The sequence below is a fragment of the Globicephala melas genome, chromosome 8, assembly GCF_963455315.2.
Source record: "Globicephala melas chromosome 8, mGloMel1.2, whole genome shotgun sequence".
Classification (NCBI taxonomy): Eukaryota; Metazoa; Chordata; class Mammalia; order Artiodactyla; family Delphinidae; genus Globicephala; species Globicephala melas.
In genome coordinates, this window is record NC_083321.1 from 35781472 (window position 1) to 35801202 (window position 19731).

The 19731-nt window shown below is 41.8% G+C and overlaps 1 protein-coding gene across 2 annotated transcripts; it reads right to left on the bottom strand.

The window, feature by feature from the left end:
• Positions 1-1297: 1297 nt before the first annotated feature.
• HTATIP2 (HIV-1 Tat interactive protein 2) lies at positions 1298-18935 on the bottom strand. 2 transcript variants are annotated; one of them, XM_030864882.3, is made up of 6 exons: positions 18763-18935; positions 18237-18432; positions 16325-16432; positions 4921-5058; positions 2774-2835; positions 1298-2094 (listed from the first exon to the last, which is right to left on the bottom strand). In XM_030864882.3, the coding sequence occupies exons 1-6, from the start codon at positions 18870-18872 to the stop codon at positions 1869-1871; spliced, it is 840 nt and encodes a 279-aa protein (XP_030720742.1). In that variant the 5' UTR covers positions 18873-18935; the 3' UTR covers positions 1298-1868. The 2 variants fall into 2 exon arrangements, with proteins under 2 accessions (XP_030720742.1, XP_060159408.1); XM_060303425.2 differs by lacking the exon at positions 18763-18935 and adding an exon at positions 18603-18751.
• Between the last annotated feature and the right edge of the window lie 796 nt (positions 18936-19731).

Here is a 19731-nt window from a genome sequence, read left to right on the forward strand (position 1 = left end):
CAATCATTCCATGTTAACAGTAGCGAAGTAACACCCAATCCAGAGGAGTGACTGGGCCAGAATCTTGTTCCTTGAAGTTTATGTGTCTCCACAATGCTGGGCTTAGGAGGGAACAGCTCTTTTCTTTACTCCAAAGATAAACACAGACCCTCTCCCATCACGCCACTTCACTACTGAGGTCAGAAAAGAATGTTGAACAAGACCTGACAGCAGGTTTGTGGGTAAGGAATTTCAACACACAGAGAATAACTTAAAACTGGCCACTGGGTTTAGCTGCTTTTAGAGCCCGCCAGCCTCAGTATATCCTCACGGAGTCCCCGTAATTCGTGCCTCACTTCTTGGAGCCCATGCTTGTTATCACCTAAACAAACAGGCTCTTCAGAGTCCAGCCCCAAAGGAACCCCACCTGGCAGGAGGAAGATGTTCCTTCCATCTCCTTCTTAAAGCCCACATTTCAAGTCCTCACCCCATCCTAAAATATGCCTCTTTCCTAGATGACTGACATTGGGAATGTCCAACCCCATCTAAAGACAGACACACACACACACACACACACTAAAGGAGTCCACTGAAGCTTGAAATTTATTACTTTGCTTCCCCCAGCACAGAAGTTAAGACAAACTTCACTACTATCCTTTGTTCCATGATGGAAATTAACAGTGTGTTCCTCTTGACTTTGACCCTTCCTTCTGCCTCTTCCTTTCCTTTTCCATAGTTTTTAAAGTGAAGCACTTTGAGATATACATTTACTGGCTATGTGAACATTGTGTAGTTAATCATTAGAGGGATCCTAGACCAATGAAGAAACCCAAACATTTCTATCTTATTCATCCATGGCATGTACTGATCCAGTAACAATTAACTGGAACTTCCTGGAAATATACAGATACTGGATGCTCTTGCAGAGTAGTTAAAAACAGAAGCTATGGACTCAGGCTCACTTGGGTTAGTTAGAATCCTGGCTCTGCCATTTCCTAGCTTCAGGCTTCAGCTTTAAGCCCTTGGGCAAGGCATTTAACCACAGTGAGCCTCGGTTTCCCCACCTAAGATAGGGGGATGATAGTACTGCCTGTAAGAATTATAAAGATTGTTTGGAGGGTTAAAGGACAGACATCATGTGTAAAAGCTGGCAATTAGCAAGCACTTGATATATATTAGCTGCTATTCTATAATCCCATTGCCCAAAATAACTGCATATTACCACAGATACTTGGGCATTTTCTAACAATCTAAGGGAACCCATGACTTGTCCATTTATTTTAACTCTTCTATTTAATTCTCCCATGAATTATATAAGCTCAGTTATATAATAACTTTTATTATATATTCTAAAGAAATAGTAAGGCACAGTGTTCACTTACACAATTAACATGCAGTCAGCACTGGGTAACTCAGAGACACAAATGTCAACAATTTTTGTTCAGGACTCATCTGCATGATACATAAAGTCTTCACTGCTGCTGTGACTCTGCAGACAAGCTTTCAAAGCTGGCCTCCCCACCAGTGGCATCAGAACCATAAGAGAAGCTTAACTAAAACAACAGATTTCTGTCCCCATACCCCCAAAATTCTGATTGAGAAAGTTTGAGGTAGGGCCTATGAACTTCTCATTTCTGTGCCGAATACGAGACACTAGACCACCAGGGAGCTGCTGGATCTCTATTTTTGAAAGGCTTCCCAGGGTAATGTCTACATATGTACCATCAGGCTCTAAAATGCTGATGCAGAGCACGATCATTTTTTGATTGGATCTGGGCGACTGAGAATAGTGAAACCACAGTTAAAGCACATGTTTTTTTTAGACCCTGAAATTACCGATTAGGTGATGGGTGTTGAGTTTGACAATAGAAAGCATTTCTCCAGTGTGGTCACGGCTTGAGAGAGCCATCAGCTTTCCCCAGGTCGTGGATGGCCTCGTTATCTAGCAGTTCCTTCTTCTTGTCACTTGGTCTCACTGCGTTGTTCAGCATTGCTCTAACCACAGTCATCACTGGCACAGAGTGACCGCTGGCCCAAGATTCTGGTAAGGAGCCAAAGAACTTCCTAATCAACCATTCACCTGGGCGAGATTCTTGCCTATCACATAATAGAACTCTAAAGAGAAAAAGAAGAGCAGAGGAAGAGATGGTACATTGCATTCAGACCATACAGGATGTTATGGATTGAACTGTGTCCCCCCAAATTCATGAAGCACTAATCCCCAGTGGGATCGTATTTGAAGACACACCTCTAGGGAGGTAATTAAGGTTAAGTTAGGGCATAAGGATGGGACCCTAATCTGATAGGACTAGTGTCCTTACAGAAAAGGAAGAGATATCAGATATTTCTCTCTTTCTCTCCACTCACACAGAAGAAAGACCATAGGAGGACACAGAGAGAAGCAGCAATGAATCAACAAGCCAGAAGAGAGGCCTCACCCAACACTAACCCTGATGGCACTTTGACCTTGGACTTGTAGCCTCCCATTCTGCAGTGTTAGTGTTGTGGCAGCCCAAACACACTAATACAGTGCATAAATCGTTTTATTTGGGCACGAAGAGGATTTTAAAGAAGGCGGCAGCCAAGGCTACCCAGAAAATTTCAGACTATTCTGAACCTGGCACCACCAACCGTCTAGCCTTTCCTTCAAAGCTAAAAGTGGGTTCTTCAGAGAAGCAATCTCCCTCCAGCCAACTCTTTCATATCGTGGAAATTTGTCAGCCTCTTCAAATGAAAAACCAGCTTCTAGGGAATAACCAACAGTGGTGTACTCTTAGGCAGTAGGAATACTTACCCGGGCCTAAATATGGAGTAACGATCAAATTTTAACTCTTCAACCCTAGCTTCCACTTCTCCCTGTTAACAAAAAAAAAAAAAACATTTCTAGTATTTAATCAAGACCAACTTGCTGTAATGCTTAAGAGAGAATAACAAGAATAACTTGGGGTTTTGAAGACAATCTACTTCTGCAGGTCTCAATACTAGTTAATATCCTCCCCTAGATTTTTAGATTCCAGAGAGTCTGGGAAGTTAAGGAAGAGATCAGTTAATCCTGATATGTAGTAGAGAGTGAAAAAAGATGCACCGATGAGTAAATGGCTGCATGGTCAGTCCAGCCTGTCATGTGACCTACTGAAACAGATCCAGAGAGTGACATGTTAGGAGTTCAGCCATAAAGAACTGTCCGTCACTCCAGAATCAGTGCTGCAGGCCAGGGGACCTTAACCTTTTTTGGCTTCCAGGTAGTTTCAGGAGGTCAGAAGAACCACAGACTCCCTTGTATTACTTCCTAACAAAACCCACAACATTTCAAGAGACAGAGCATCTAGATGAGGCTTTAAATTATATTTGTTGAACAATCCATGAATATTCACGCCAGGCATCTCTATAAACAGAAATGCCAGAGAAGCTTGGCCACAGGGATGTTTAAAAGGCCTATGAACTAAGCAGCCTGCTCACCGCCGCCTTCTTGGGCTGTTCATACCATTCATTTGGCACTTAACCTACAGCACTGTATAATCTGCAGTAATACATTTTAATGTATTAAATGTATTAATGTATTAAAAAGCTTTTTTCAATGAATGATTTTTAATACATTCACAGACAGTTGTCCCACCTTCACCACAATCTAAATTTAGAATATTTCATCACCCCAAAAGAAACCCCGTACCAATTAGCACTCACTCCCATCCCCTCCCGCAAACCCTAGCCAACCATTAATCTTTCTGTCTCTAAAGATATGCCTATCCTGGACATTTCCTATAAATTAAGTCATGTAAGTTGTGGCCCTTTGTGACTGGCCTCCCTCATTCAGCATACTGTTTTCAACGTTCACCCATGCTATAATATGTCATTTCTTTTCATAGTTAAATCAATGTTATTTTGTAGGTATATGCCACATTTTTTTCATCCATGCATCAGCTGATGGATATTTGAGTTGTTTCTACTCTTTGTCTATGATGAATAATGCTTCTATAAACATTCATATGTAAATTTTTATGAGGGTGCGTTTCTTAGTTGGTTTTTTACAAAGATGTGTTTTGTCTCTATTAGCAACATGTGTACAAGAGTACCAGGCTGAAACTGCTTAGAAAGGTCTGCTTGCCAGGTTGTCCTCTGGCCTGTGTCTGGGAACTCAGATTTTAGGAGTGTTCCTGGCATTAGCTAACTGATAAGGGTACTTTACTATGCCTAAACTATTTGTACAAACAATGTGGTTTATGCTGAACACTTGCTTTCCTTCTGGAAGTCTGTAATTTTTTTACGCTGAGGGTGCCTACGTGACTGACCCCCATCAAAACCCTGGACTCCTGAGCTCAAGTGAATTTCTCTGGTAGGCAATACTCATTGCTGGAGAAATGAAACACGTGTAACTCCACTGGCAGAAGACCCTTGGAAGCCTGAACCTAGATTCCTCCAGAGCTCACTCCATGCACTTCTTTTTCCCTGCACTGACTCTGCTTTATATTCTTTCATTGTAATACAACATGGCTGTGAAGATAACTATATGGCAGTCCTGGGAGGCCTTCTAGCGCATTCCCAAACTTGGGGCTGGCTTTGGGGATACCCCCAAACAAGACTGTAATTCTTGAGGACAAGAACCATACCCAATAATAACATTTAATCTACTCTGGAAAAGTATCACTGTCTCAAAGTCTCTTCTAATGCTAAGATTCTGGGCTGATCCTCAAGACCAGGGCTGCAACATCTCATTTTATGATGACTAGATAATCAACAGAGGGGAAGACACTGGAAATTATCTTTCAAATCACTCCTGTTTACTAAGTACATCTCTGCAAAAAAGCAGTCCGTGTAGTTATAAAAAATGCATAATATAATGCATTTAATGCATTTTGGCATTACTTAGCATTTTGTATTATTTAGTATTGCCAATTAGCCAGGGTTCTCCAAAGTATACAAAAGATAGAAACATGCACAAACCTTGACTTGCAGATATAAAAAACTGCTTGACTTATCAGCTCCCTTAGAGGACAGCAAGTTGAAATGTTTGCACCCTCCAGCTTTTGCCAGCTCTGCAGACTTCAGGACGTAATCTCGATCAACACGAACAAATCCCTCCTAAGGGTGAAAAGGATGTGAGTTATTTCCCAAAAGCTGTGAGTTCATCTTAAAGATTACTTATCAGCTTGGGTGGCAGGTTAAGAGTCCTTGCGGGGGGGTGGGGGGGGGTGGTGGACGAGGATGGGGATCCAAATAAAATGCATCCAAAACAACACGAATGTCAGGCTTAGACCCTGGGAATGACTCCAATATGATGCTCAGGATAGATGTACCAGCTTTAGTAGCAAGGCCAGACTGCAATGAAAAAACAAGGACAATGACACTGAAACACAGACACCAAGAAAATCTGCAAGGAGCAAAAGGAACAATAATATCAGGCTGAGAAACTGGGGTTTTTCATTGTTGTTTTTTTAATATTTATTTATTTATTAACTTGGCTGCACCAGGTCTTTAGTTGTGACATGCGGGATCTTTTTTGTGGCATGCAGAATCTTTAGTTGAGGCATGTGGGATCTTTAGTTGTGGCATGCGGGATGTAGTTCCCTGACCAGGGATCAAACACTGGCCCCCAGCACTGGGAGCACAGAATCTTAACCACTGGACCACCAGGGAAGTCCCTGAGAAACTGTTTTTAGTCTTACATTTCTTTGTCCTTAATCCTTTACAACCTTACCACCCTCTCTCTGTTTTCTCTATTTTTTTGTGTGTCAACTCTAACATAGCAGGGTCTCAAAGGGTGGCAGAGAACACTACCCACGCACTATGAGAACAAAGTCTATCTAATTTCCAATTTTTGTGTATGCTTTACAACATACTTCACACGTTAGTAAGGAGTGCATCTGCAAATTTTTTTTTACTGACAGGTATATACTCAAGAGTGTTTGGAGACCCCTGGTCTAGACTCAGTCCAGTGAGGGTAGCGGTTGGGTCTTTCCTAATTCACATCTCAGCATCAGTACATGCCCACCCAGCACATGGCAGGTGCTCCAAAAATATTTGAATGAATGAATAAAAGTCCAGCGAAAGCAGAGAAAAGGTAAATCCAATTAGGAAAAAAAAGAACTAAGTGGCAATCAAAGGAAGAGGGGAGAGGATGGTGCAAACAAGAGAATACAGACTGGTTTCCAGGGCCTAAGTGAAGGATACCGGCCTGTACCCAGACTAGGGAATTCCATGTAGTAACAGCTTCTTGGGACCACCACGAAGTCTGGCATCCTCAAACTTGGTACAGCTGAAGAGCAGTCTAAAGTCCACTGAAGCTGAACTTCATGGGTACCCACAATTATATAATGAGGTTTCATATAATGAGGATTCCAAATCTGAAGACTGGATTACTGCCCCAGTGATTTTTTTTAAATTAAAAATCTGCCCTCTGGTAGTTACTGACCCTAAATGTTATATTTTGTATGGAGATATGTATCTTTCATAAGATAGATAGAAGGCACCTTAGGAAACATCACGCCTAACCCCCTCACTGTGGAGATGTGACAACAAGGTCCAGCGATCCAGGAACTACCGGCTAATGAGTGAGATAGCTGAGAGCAGAGCGCAAATTCCTGACTCTCTGAGCCGTGCTCCCCACGGTACTCACGTTCCTTCTTACCTCACACCATCACCAGCTAATAACAGAACTAATTCATAACTGTGGTAGGCAGAATAATGGCCCCTCAAAGATGTCCATGCCCTAATCCCCATACCTGTGAACGTGTTAGAGGCTACGTGGCCAAGGGGAATTAAGGTTGCAGGTGGAATTAAGGCTGCTAATCAGCTGACTTTGAAAAAGGTTATTCTGTAGTATCCAACTGGGCCCAATGTAATCACAAGAGTCCCTAGAGTGGAAAAGGGAAGCAGAAAAGGAGGCTGGAGTTAGGCAACGTGAGTAGCACTTGATCCCCCATTGCTGGCCTTAAAGATGGAGGAAGGGACCATGAACCAAGATATGCAGGTGGTCTTTAGAAGCCAGAAAAGGTAAAGAAAATGGATTCTCCCCTTGAGCCTACAGAGGGAAATCAGCCCTGTCAACACCTTGATTTTATCTCAGCAAAGTCCACATTGGACTGCTAACCTATAAAACTGTAAGATGATAAACTTATGTTGTTTTAAGCCACTAAATTTGAGGCAATTTGTTACAGCAGCAATAGGAAACTAATACAGAATTCAATTCTAAAACAAGGGGCCCAAGCAAACTTCTCAAACTTTGTATTGAAGTAGATCATAAAAGTAAATATATTCTAAGCATAGAGCTGGCTATATAAGCTGTTCATAAACTAATAAATATCTTCTGCAACCAGCTCCCAGATCCAGAAATAGAGCACCACCGTTACCCCAAAAGCCTGTCTCGTCCTCTCTTCTTATCACTTATGGAGCATTTTTAACGATGTCCACGACCTGCAGGGTACTGTTGTTCCTCTTTCTTTTTTTTTAGGTAATATAAACTTAACTCTTAGCCGGGAATCATCCCCATCTGCTTCTGTGTTGTAGACTTTGACATTCCATCCTAATAACGGACTCAGCAACCTGTCCTACACACTGATTGAAACTCATGTTGTTGCTTTCTTAAATCAGTGTGCAGCAAACCAGTTTTAATACTCAGCACATCCTGGGAGTGGGCTGTGATTGATCTCCTCAGAGTCATTCTCTGGATTGAGATTTTTACATGTGCTCAAGATGTGCCAAGAAAAACAACCCAAAACGACTTTAAAAAATTCTAAAACACTCTATTTGTCTTCCACATCTATTTTCTTCCCCTCACTCCAATTCACCAGAACTCTGATTTTGATAACAGGTTCATTATTCCCAATAAAATTACATCGTTGACTAGTGAAATAAATTCCTTTCTGTTGCTGATGCTGGTTTAGCACTATTTCTTGGAAGGATTACTAGAGTTGTCTCTGTTAAAATGTTTCTTCTTTCATCGGTGTCTTTAAAAATACGGGAAAGCTTCAGCCAATCACAAGGCTCTAGACCGACGCTGTCCCTCTCACTTAATCCTGGGCCAGTAAAGGGATAATTTGATTAAACTGAGACCCCAATTTATCTGGCTTTAGTTCTGGATCAACCACTCCTTAATAGAGTCCTGCAGTCTCCAATTGTTTGATGAAAATTAAAGTGACATAAATACCATGGGACTTTTACAATCTGATTAGTCAGCTAAGGCACATCAATACCACCCCAGCCATCAGCCTCTGGCGTCCCTCCTTTCACCCGCCTGGCAAAGGACTGACAACGGCTCCGGGCAGGACGAGCACCCACGCTGCTGCAGAGACCCTCACACTTAGCCCATCATCCCTGCTCAATGGGTCCTGTCGACAAGGTGCCCATACCTTTCTTCACTGCTGTTCTCTGGACAAAGCTCAATACTGTTTTATTAGCAATCAATGGCTGTTAATCCAAAACGATTTCACAAATCCTCTGAGCCCTCAAGCTGATTATAAATACGCATCATTCCAAGCCCACAAACTTTGAATTTCACTTCCCCCGCCCTGATGCGTGGCCTTTTAACTGGTGAATGAAACTCAAAAGCAAAGGGGTCAATGGCTTTCAAGGACTCAGAAGCCAAACTTAAACGTGGATCCCGGACACTTACTCAGAGATACCGACACACACTGATTTTCTCTGGAGTGAGGAAGACTCCCTTTGTAGATAGAAAGGAGCTATCTTTAAGATATTATTAAACCCTTTCTTGTTCTCTAGCAGCTCAAATAAAAGAATAGAAAAACAAACTAAAACAAGCTACTCCATATCCCAGAAACATAATTTTCAGAAAAACCATATTTAGTTTGCCCAACCATATGGCAGAAAAAAAGATGTCTCTTCTGAGAGAATTAAGTCCATTATGTCTTTGTGTCTTTATGATTCCACAGTTGGTGTGTTTTACTCTAAGACAGGAATCAGAGTCCTTCTAGAAAAAGGAAATGATTAAATAAATTCCCACTATAAATTTCCTTTCCCAGCACCTGCTCGAAAAAATAAACACAATATACTGATATGACACAGCAGAGATGTCTTCATGGGCTCTACAAACATCTAGGTAGACAAATTCTCTAATTACTCTTTATTTTAAGTCTTATGAAAATCCAAAGCTACTAAGTATTCCTTCTAATATTCTTTACCAATGCCTGCAAACTGGGAACACTGTGGCTTAAGAACACCTCATCCTGATAAGGTATTTCAGCATTGACAAGCAAGCAGGCAGGAATGAGTCAAGGTCAACAAGACCCTTTTCCAAGAAGGGAGGATTTCATTCTGCAAAGGGTCCCACTTGGCCATATTTCTGCTTCAGATTCTTTCTCCTTCACTCCCTTTTCAATTCAACTCTATAAATTAGACTAGAAAACAGAGACACTGACAAACAACAAATGGTGTGACCTGAGACCCCATTTATTTGTGTCCTGGAGGGCACGTCTATATTTGATGTACAGAGGGGGAACCAAGATCTTGGTTAGAGAAAGAGCTCTGGATAGAAAAATAAAATCTTATAGATGCAGAGGATTCCTGAGTCAATCTCTATGTTATCACACATTTTTTTCCATTTGGGGCATTCCTTTCTTTCTGTTTTGAAAGTCAGAGAGTTCTGCAGGCCAAAGGGGCTTCGGTGGTCACCACCCTCTCAGGACAGACAAGGAGACAGGGGCCCACAGAAGCTAACCAGCATACCCAAGGTCCCACAGCCATTTGGTACCCAAACAGAGGCTATGATCTGGGTCTCACGAAACATCTGGGACCTCACCACTTCACAAGCCCCCTCCTAGACATCAAATAAAATAGTATAGGTGACAACAGGGGTTGGCAAGCTTTCCCTATAAACGGTGAGATAGTAAATATTTTCAAATTTGCAGGCCTCTATTGCAATTACACAGCTCTGCCATCATTGTGCAAATGTAGCCACTAATAATATATAAAGTAATGAGAATGTTCCAATAAAACTTTATTTATGGATACTGAAATGTGAATTTCTTATATTCTTATGTGTCATGACACATTAGTCCTCTTTGAAAATTTTTAACCATTTAAAAATATAAAAACATTCTTATTACCACTGATGAATATAGATGCAAAATCCTCAACAAAATGCTAGCCAACAGAATCCAACAACACACTGAAAGCATCATATACCATGATCAAGTGGGATTTATCCCAGAGATGCAAGGATTCTACAATATATGCAAATCAATCAATGTGATACACCATATTAACAAACTGAAGAATAAAAACCATATGATCATCTCAATAGATGCAAAAAAAGCTTTTGACAAAATTCAACACCCATTTATGATAAAAACTCTCCAGAAAGTGGGCATAGAGGGAACCTACCTCAACATAATAAAAGCCATATATGACAAATCCAGAGCAAACATCATTCTCAATGGTGAAAAACTGAAAGCATTTCCTCTAAAATCAGGAACAAGATAAGGATGTCCACTCTCGCCACTATTATTCAACATAGTTTTGGAAGTCCTAGCCACAGCAATCAGAGAAGAAAAAGAAATAAAAGGAATACAAACTGGAAAAGAAGTAAAACTGTCACTGTTTGCAGATGACATGATATATACATAGAGAATCCAAAAGATGCCACCAGAAAATTACTAGAGCTAATCAATGAATTTGGTACAGTAGCAGGATACAAAATTAATGCACAGAAATCTCTTGCATTCCTATACACTAACAACGAAAGATCAGAAAGAGAAATTAAGGAAACAATCCCGTTAACCATTGCAACAAAAAGAATAAAATACCTAGGAATAAACCTACCTAAGGAGGTAAAAGACCTGTATGCAAAAAACTATAAGACACTGATGAAAGAAATCAAAGATGACACAAACAGATGGAGAAATATACCATGTTCTTGGATTGGAAGAATCAATACTGTGAAAATGACTATACTACCCAAAACAATTGACAGATTCAATGCAATCTCCATCAAATTACCAGTGGCATTTTTTACAGAACTAGAACAAAAAATCTTAAAATTTGTATCAAGACACAAAAAACCCCGAATAGCCAAAGCAGTCTTGAGAAAGAAAAATGGACCTGTAGGAATCAGACTCCCTGACTTCAGACTATACTACAAAGCTACAGTAATCAAGACAGTATGGTATTGGCACAAAACAGAAGTATGGATCAATGGAACAGGATAGAAAGCCCAGAGATAAACCCATGCACCCATGGTCAACTAATCTATGACAAAGGAGGCAAGGATACACAATGGAGAAAAGACAGTCTCTTCAATAAGTGGTGCTGGGAAAACTGGACAGCTACATGTAAAAGAATGAAATTAGAACACTCCCTAACACCATACACAAAAATAAACTCAAAATGGATTAGAGACCTAAATGTAAGACTGGACACTATAAAACTCTTAGAGAAAAACATAGGAAGAACACTCTTTGACATAAATCACAGCAAGATCTTTTTTGATTCACCTCCTAGAGTAATGGAAATAAAAACAAAAATAAACAAATGGGACCTAATGAAACTTAAAAGATTTTGCAAAGCAAAGGAAACTACAAACAAGTTGAAAAGACAACCCTCAGAATGGGAGAAAATATTTGCAAACGAATCAATGGACAAAGGATTAATCTCCAAAATATATAAACAGCTCATGCAGCTCAATATCAAAAAAACAAGCAACCCAATCAAAAAATGGGCAGAAGAGCTAAATAGACATTTCTCCAAAGAAGACATACAGATGGCCAAGAAGCACATGAAAAGCTGCTCAACATCACTAATTATTAGAGAAATGCAAATCAAAACTACAATGAGGTATCAGCTCACACTAGTTAGAATGGGCATCATCAGAAAATCTACAAACAACAAATGCTGGAGAGGGTGTGGAGAAAAGGGAACACTCTTGCACTGTTGGTGGGAATGTAAATTGATACAGCCACTATGGAGAACAGTATGGAGGTTCCTTAAAAAACTAAAACTAGAACTCCCATATGACCCAGCAATCCCACTACTGGGCATATACCCTGAGAAAACCGTAATTCAAAAAGAGCCATGTACCACAATGTCCACTGCAGCTCTATTTACAATAGCCAGGACATGGAAGCAACCTAAGTGTCCATCAACAGATGAATGGATAAAGAAGATGTGGCACATACATACAATGGAATATTACTCAGCCATAAAAAGAAACGAAATTGAGTTATTTGTAGTGAGGTGGATGGACCTAAAGTCTGTCCTACAGAGTGAAGTAAGTCAGAAAGAGAAAAACAAATACTGTATGCTAACATATATATATGGAATCTTAAAATAAATAAATAAATAAGTTCTGAAGAACCTAGGGGCAGGACAGGAATAAAGGCATAGACGTAGAGAATGGACTTGAGGACACGGGGAGGGGGAAGGGTAAGATGGGACGAAGTGAGAGAGTGGCATGGACATATATACACTATGAAATGTAAAACAGATAGCTAGTGGGAAGCAGCCACATAGCACAGGGAGATCAGCTCAGTGCTTTGTGACCACCTAGAGGGGTGGGATAGGGAGGGTGGGAGGGAGACGCAAGAGGGAGGAGATATGGGGATATATGTATATGTATAGCTGATTCACTTTGTTATAAAGCAGAAACTAACACACCATTGTAGAGCAATTATACTCCAATAAAGATGTTAAAAATAAAAACTTTAAAATGGAAAAAAAAAAAAAAAGACACATGCACCCCAATGTTCACTGCAGTACTATTTACAATAGCCAGGACATGGAAGCAACCTAAATGCCCATCGACAGACAAATGGATAAAGAAGATGTGGTACATAAATACAATGGAATATTACTCAGCCATAAAAAGGAAAGAAATTGGGTTATTTGTAGAGACATGGATGGATCTAGAGACTGTCATACAGAGTGAAGTAAGTCAGAAAGAGAAAAACAAATATTGTATATTAACGCATATATGTGGAACCTAGAAAAATGGTACAGATGAACCTTTTTGCAGGGCAGAAATAGAGACACAGATGTAGAGAACAAACGTATGGACACCAAGGGGGGAAAGTGTGTGGGGTAGTGGTGGTGGGATGGATTGGGAAATTGGGATTGATATATATATACACTAATATGTCTAAAGTAGATAACTAATAAGAACCTGCTGCATAAAAAAATAAATAAAATAAAATTCAAAAGAAAAAGAACTTTAAAAAAATAAATAAATAAAAAATTAAAATACAAAAACATTCTTAGCTCAGGGGCTGTTCAAAAACAGGCAGGCTGTATTTGGCCCACAGTCTGTAGTTTACAAGCCCCTGGATTAGAAGAGTGTATCATTTGAATCAGAGGCCACGAGACTTTAATGATGCCTAATAAGTGTGACAATGGCCGCATTCATCACATTAATGGCATCGTCCACTCAACAGACTACAAGAGCCTGGACTTCTGGAGCCTGTGCCTACCAGGTGAGGAGACAAATGAAAAGGTGAAACTAAATCACACCCCCTCAAACTCACTAACCAAATCCTTCTCTTAATAAGGGGAAAGCACCATTCTCTGGCCCCTGTGTGAGGTTTTGCTCTTCACTTATGGCCAATGTAGATCTGGTTTTCAAAGGGTATTTCAACCTTCACTAGTACATAAGTTACTTACCAAAGCAAGGTGAAGGCTATCTGGGACAACAGTACCTGGAAACCCAGCAGGCAAAGAGGACTAATACTGTCTAATGCATCCAGAAAGCAGGTCCAACAAGAAGAAAAGGTTGGCTGCATCAGAATCCCCCAGGAGGCATGTTAAAAATAGGCTTCCAACCTTAGAGATTCTGATCCAGTAGATCTGGATTAGGGCCAAGTCACAGTCACTGCATTCATTAGACAACTATGGCTTGTGAATGTGAAAAGAAAGATTAGCATCTAACCAGCTACTGCTAAAGAAAATGGTTTTCCAAACAGCTGAAGAAAGCTAACAGACCTATCCCTAGCACCTGTGTCAAAAGAAATCTGGGTAGACTGAATTTTATGGGTTGCAATGTTACCCCCTCAAAATTCCTGTGTTGAAGTCCTAACCTCCAGTACCTCAGAATGTGTCCTTATTTGCAGATGTAATTAGTTAAGATGAGGTCATTCCAAGTAGGGTGGTTCTTAATACCGTTTGACTAGTGTTGTTATAATAAGGAGAAATTTGGACATAGCCACAGGCACGTAGGAAAAACACCATGTGAAGAGACACAGAGAGAAGGCAGCCATCTACAAGTCAAGGAGAGAAGCCTGGAAAAGATCCTTCCCTCTCGGCCCTCAGAAAGAACCAATCCTGACAACACCTCTACCTCAGACTTCTAGCCTTGGAAACTGTGAGACAGAAAATGTCTGTTGTTTAAGCCACCTTGATTATGCTTTTTTGTTATAACATCCATCCTCAGCAAATTAAACTGAAGGTCATAGGGAAATAAGCAGGCTACACATAGGATTTCAACAATGAGACAGAAACCCTGAATTTCTTGAAGTTGCTAAAGTAAAATGCGGGCTGCTCCAGTTACAAAACAGCTACAGAATGACACTAGGCTTGCCACCAGCTTTGCAATACCCATCTGATGCTCCCTTTTTTTTTTTACAGAGAACTCTGCTCACCAGAATACCAGGTGGAGTGAGCTTGGAAATCCACACACCCTCCCCCCGCTCAAACAACTATTATTACCTAGCCACTTGTGAACTGTCACCTCTTTTAAACTGCCTGAAGTTATCACAACCTCCAAACTTCATACTGTATCCAATCTAAATCACCTTCAAATTAAAAAAAAAAAAGAAAGACTTTCTGGAGGAAATGTCAGCTTATTTTCTGTCACTATCCTCTTAAACCATTTAAGCTCTAACTTATTTCTGAGATTATACTTGGTTTACCAGTCTTTTCTCTTGCTTACTGGTTAATTACTTTTATCTTTCCAAACTGATTTTGGAGAACAAAAGGTATTTAGTTTCCGGGTGGAGAACCAACTCCATCTCAAAAAATATTCTGGATAGGGAAGACATCCAACTCCTCTGATTAAAATTGCATTAGGTGATTTGGATGCAACAAAGCAATTTAGACTTTCCCCTGGAGCGCCCTATAATGAGATTTGCCTTATGTCATGAAAATCAACTGCTCTATGCCTAATGCAGTAGTGTTCTTATTTTGCTGAGTCACCACCCAAGTCAGGTTGGCACTTGAGACAATGTAACCTGCAGTGTACTAGAACAAAAGTTTTTCAATGCTATCAGAGGGCACATGCCTTGTGACTGTCCCTGGGACAGAAAAGACTGCAGGAGCTGATCAGCAGGAAAATGACCCTTCCTAGGAGAGATAATGTGCCAATTCCCGGGAGAGTCAACTTCTCGATAATCCACACTTCCCAGCACAGAGCTCAAAACTCAGATGTGTTCCCACGGGCGCATGGTAGAACTACAGAAGATTTGGAAATTTGTCCCTACTGAAAGCATAAATAGAATTATTCTTTAGATCACCAGAAAGCCCAGAGAAATACATCTGAGCCTAACTCCTTGGTTGGTATAAACCAATAGTTCTGTGCTCTCCAAATGATTCTGATGCATGGGCCTGTTTATAAAACTATGGTAAGCCCCCATGGCAGCATCATGGTTCTGCATGTTTAAAAGACATGTTTAACTCCAGCAAGTAAATTTTGTCAAAGGGATAAACTATAGTCAAGGTATAAATTAAATAAGATGTACGTATTAACACTTGCCCAGGATCTACATAGTAAGCTATGATTTCTAACTATGTAGTAAAATTTGACTTCTATACAGAGGCCGAAGCAATTTAGAACATCATTTAAAAAAGAATAAAATGTGTGTTAGGACAGTTCTGCGTCAGTTAAGGCTGAATCACCATTGGGGTTGAATCATCGCTGGAGGCTGAGTCATGACCGGAGGCTAGCTGAATCGTGCCTCTGTTCTGATGTTCTAGCCCAGAAGTTTAAAGCTTGGCATGAAAACAGGTTGAAGCAAATCACTCAAGTGAGAGAGAATGCTTTAAGTTTAAGACATTTATAAAGAAACCAAAATAACTTACTGCTAAGAGCATGAGCCAGTTACTTTTACTCAGACATAATGGTTTGCGTAAGTCAGGGCAAGTAGTGACCACGATATCTGCAAAAGGCAAGACCATGTAAATATTTATGACATCTCCAGCACACAGGCCTGAACTCAAGGATTATGCTGAAGGAAAGATGAACTTATAAGTACTATTCAAAGTATAGCAAAGGCTAGGGCAGTATATGGAATCTTAAATGATAAGAGCTAATTTACATTTAAGCACAGCAAATATAAAGCAAAAGAGGAAGCAAAAATGGAATCTTCGACATTACCGACCAGAGAAAGGGGAAAAGGGCAGATTCCTTCCTTACCGCCCCAGCTTTCTTTCTGGTGGTACCTAGGCAACAGAATCCAACATCATGACCTTGAAAGGCAGAAGCGTAGTCATCCAATTTCTCAAAGTCCACTACTTCTTGATTCTAGACAACAAAGACATAGTTGTATATGACTTGATGTTATTAAAACAAAACAAAAAAACAGACAAAAATACCCCCTCTAGATTTAAAGAATGACAGAACATTACTAAAGAGTCCACCCACTTAACATCAAATTTTGCAAGCTCATTTTCTCCCACCAAAAAGCAATTAACCTGAATTCAAAAATCAACAATGTAAAAAAAAAAAAATCAACAATGTACTTATATGTCCACAGTACACACAATTGGACTAGGTGTGATCTAGATCTCTAAAGTCAGGTTCAATTATAATTTTCTCTCTGGAAAAATAAAAGACCTGTCTGTATACTACCAGGAGAAATACCAATGAGGTATAATGTTGGGGAAGGAAATGGTGTTTGGAGTCTCAAAACCTAGGCTGAGTCTTGGGTCTGCTACTTACTAGGCATGTTAATAATCTTGGCCAAGTTACTTATATGTCTCAGTTTCTTCAGCAGTAAAATGTGAATGATAATCTTTCCCTCAGTCTACACCACGACCCACCTGCATTAGAATCAGTCAGCAGGTGCTTGACAAAAAGGCATATTCCTAGGTCTCACACCAATACTCCTGAATCAGAAACTGCACTTTTAATAAGCACCCTCGGTAATTCTCATGCCCATGGAAATTTAAGAACCTCCATCTAACCTCTTAAGTTTGTTGTGAAGCTTAAAAAAGAAAAGTTTGGGAAGTTTCCATCATTCAGGACTTTAAATAAAACATTGCTTTCCCTCTCTACCACTGACTCTTTCAAAAGCATTTTCCTGGCACCATACACAATGCTGAAGAAATGTATGTTTACAAAAAGTGCCTGACCAAAAGAGGCACCACCAAAACTCAACTGTCAAAGCACAGAACTCGATTTCAGTTTCTAACGACCAGAGGTGACATGCCCCCATGAAGCCAGACGATGAAGATCACGTATTACCTGCCTAAGTCTGAACAAAGATGTCCATTTTAACAGAAAAGTCCTGAGGGACCAAAGACATATGCAAAATGACCTGATCATGGACCTGCAGGGGTCATGAACATTTATTTGTGAGACCGTTTGTTATTTGGAATGTTCTACCTGTGGGTCCAGGTTGCGGGGGGCGAGGGGGGGGGCGGTCTCAGAATTTCACTATAGTTTAATTTACTGCAGTTCACAAATAACTCCATTTGCAAGGGGAAAGGAATCTCCACCAAGCTCAGGTTTCAAATATTTAGGGGATTAACACCAGACTAAAGTCTGGTCTATCAGTGGGTTAAACACGAAAAGTGTAAGTGACAGGAAAGGGACTATTCCACTTACAGACACAAGCCTGCAGCCCTGAGACAGGGCAAATTCTTGTAGGTGAATAACCCCACCTCTCAGTGCCATAGACCTTTCCCCCTCTGCAAAGCTATTTCTGATTCGCTAACTTCAGTGTGTAGTGGACAGGTAGACAAAACAAGCAATGGGGTTGAGAAAACTAACTACCCAAGGTCACAGGGCTTTTTTTCTAGAAGCCAGCTTAAAGGACCCTGGAAGCATGGCTCTTCTCTGTCTCCCTAGACCCCCTTACACTTAGGCCCCATTTTATGGGGGCAAAGCCTGAGAGAAGGGCTTTGTCCAAGGCCTGGCAGTGAGGGGGAGGCCCACCTGGACCTACAATCCAGCTTCCAGTAAGACCTCTCACAGACCAATCGTGGTCACGCTCTGAACACCTCCTGCCGCCATTGCAGGGTAATGTTCAGCCTTGCAGCATAAAATATGCTCACTCTGAAGAACCACTGCGGGTACATTTTTGAGTCCCAGCTCAAATACCCACCACGTTTTTATACGCTTCCTCGTCGAAGGTGAGCTTCCTCCGGCCAATCAGCGTGACTTTGGAAAACAGGCCCTGCTCCAGGATTTCTTTCAAGAGCACTCTGCCGGTTTCCCCGCTGGCACCCAAAATAAAGACGGATTTATTCTGCATCCTGAAGTCTTCCCGAAGCCTCGGTAGCGCTTCTGTCTCGGCCATGCTACAGAAATAACATTAACAGGTGCTGGTCTCGGGATATTTAAAGGGACAGCCGTGCTTACCCTGGGAACAAAGGTTATTTGTTCTGGAGGAAGATACGGTTATTCTCTGCAGTCTGGGCGCGGGGGAAAGTGCAGAGTCACCCTCAGGGCGGGGCGCCGTATTGCTTACCCGCTTCTGAGCCAACCCACACCTTGGAAGGGGCTGGAACAGGGAATGCGCCCGGGTACCAGGAGGCCTCGTTCCCCCACGGTGTCCCCGACTCCGGCCCCTCCTGCCTTCGCCCGCAGGGGCGCGGAGCCCAGCTTGGTCCCCCACGCGGAGGGTTTACCTGGAGCCGGCCCCCGGCCCCGCGTCCTCAGGCTGCAGCAGGAGCAGCGCGACCACCAGCGCCGCCGCCGCCGCCGCCAACGCAGCGCTCAGGGCTGCGGGCCGGGACATCCGGCCATCCCTCCGCCCAGGCGCTTTCCTCCCCTCGCCCGACTCTGCGGGGCCCCTCCCCGGTCCGCGCCTATCCGACTTCATCTTCCGGGTGACTTTGCTCTATCGCTGCTCACCCCGCCCACAGGGGCGGGATGTGGAGGGGTGGCCCGCCCGTGGACCAGAGGGTGCCTGGGCGCCGGCGTGGGGGGCCCAGAGCACGTGCGCAGCACCAGGCTAGATAGGAAGATGGGAGACCACCTCCTAAATATCGGGAATCTCCGGAACCTTCTCCCTGGCGTTCTTCCTCACCACCTGGGCTGTTCTCGCCCTCATCCAAGGCCTCAGCCAATAGACTTGATCTTCGTTGATCCCTTTCTAAAACCTGTAATGTCAACTGTGTGTTGGACATCTTCATCTTGAATTCACCACATCAAAACGTAACACTTCCCTTCTAACCACCCCAAACAGCAATAAAAAGTCTACTCCTTGCCTCTCTTCAGTGTCACTGTCCCTATTCGTCCGCACAATCTTCATTCACCCCTTCTCTCTCAAGTCAGAAATTCGGACTGTCACCTTTGACTCCTTTCTCCGCCTTACCACATTCTAGATTAATCACCAAGGCCTACTATCTTCTCTGCCTTTCAAATATTCTCTCATGTAATTCAAGTTCTCTCTGTATCTCACCAGTACAACTGGTTTCCCCGCTCAGGTTCTAGATGGTTGAGCCAGGGCGACCTTCCACACCTGATCTCCTGTTCACTCTCCAGGGCCAAGATCGTGGTTTAGAACATAACTATCTACACTGGGCCTATCCTGGATCCTGAAAGTCCTGGACAGGAGTTAGGATCACACGCCAGAATCTGAACAACACAGATAG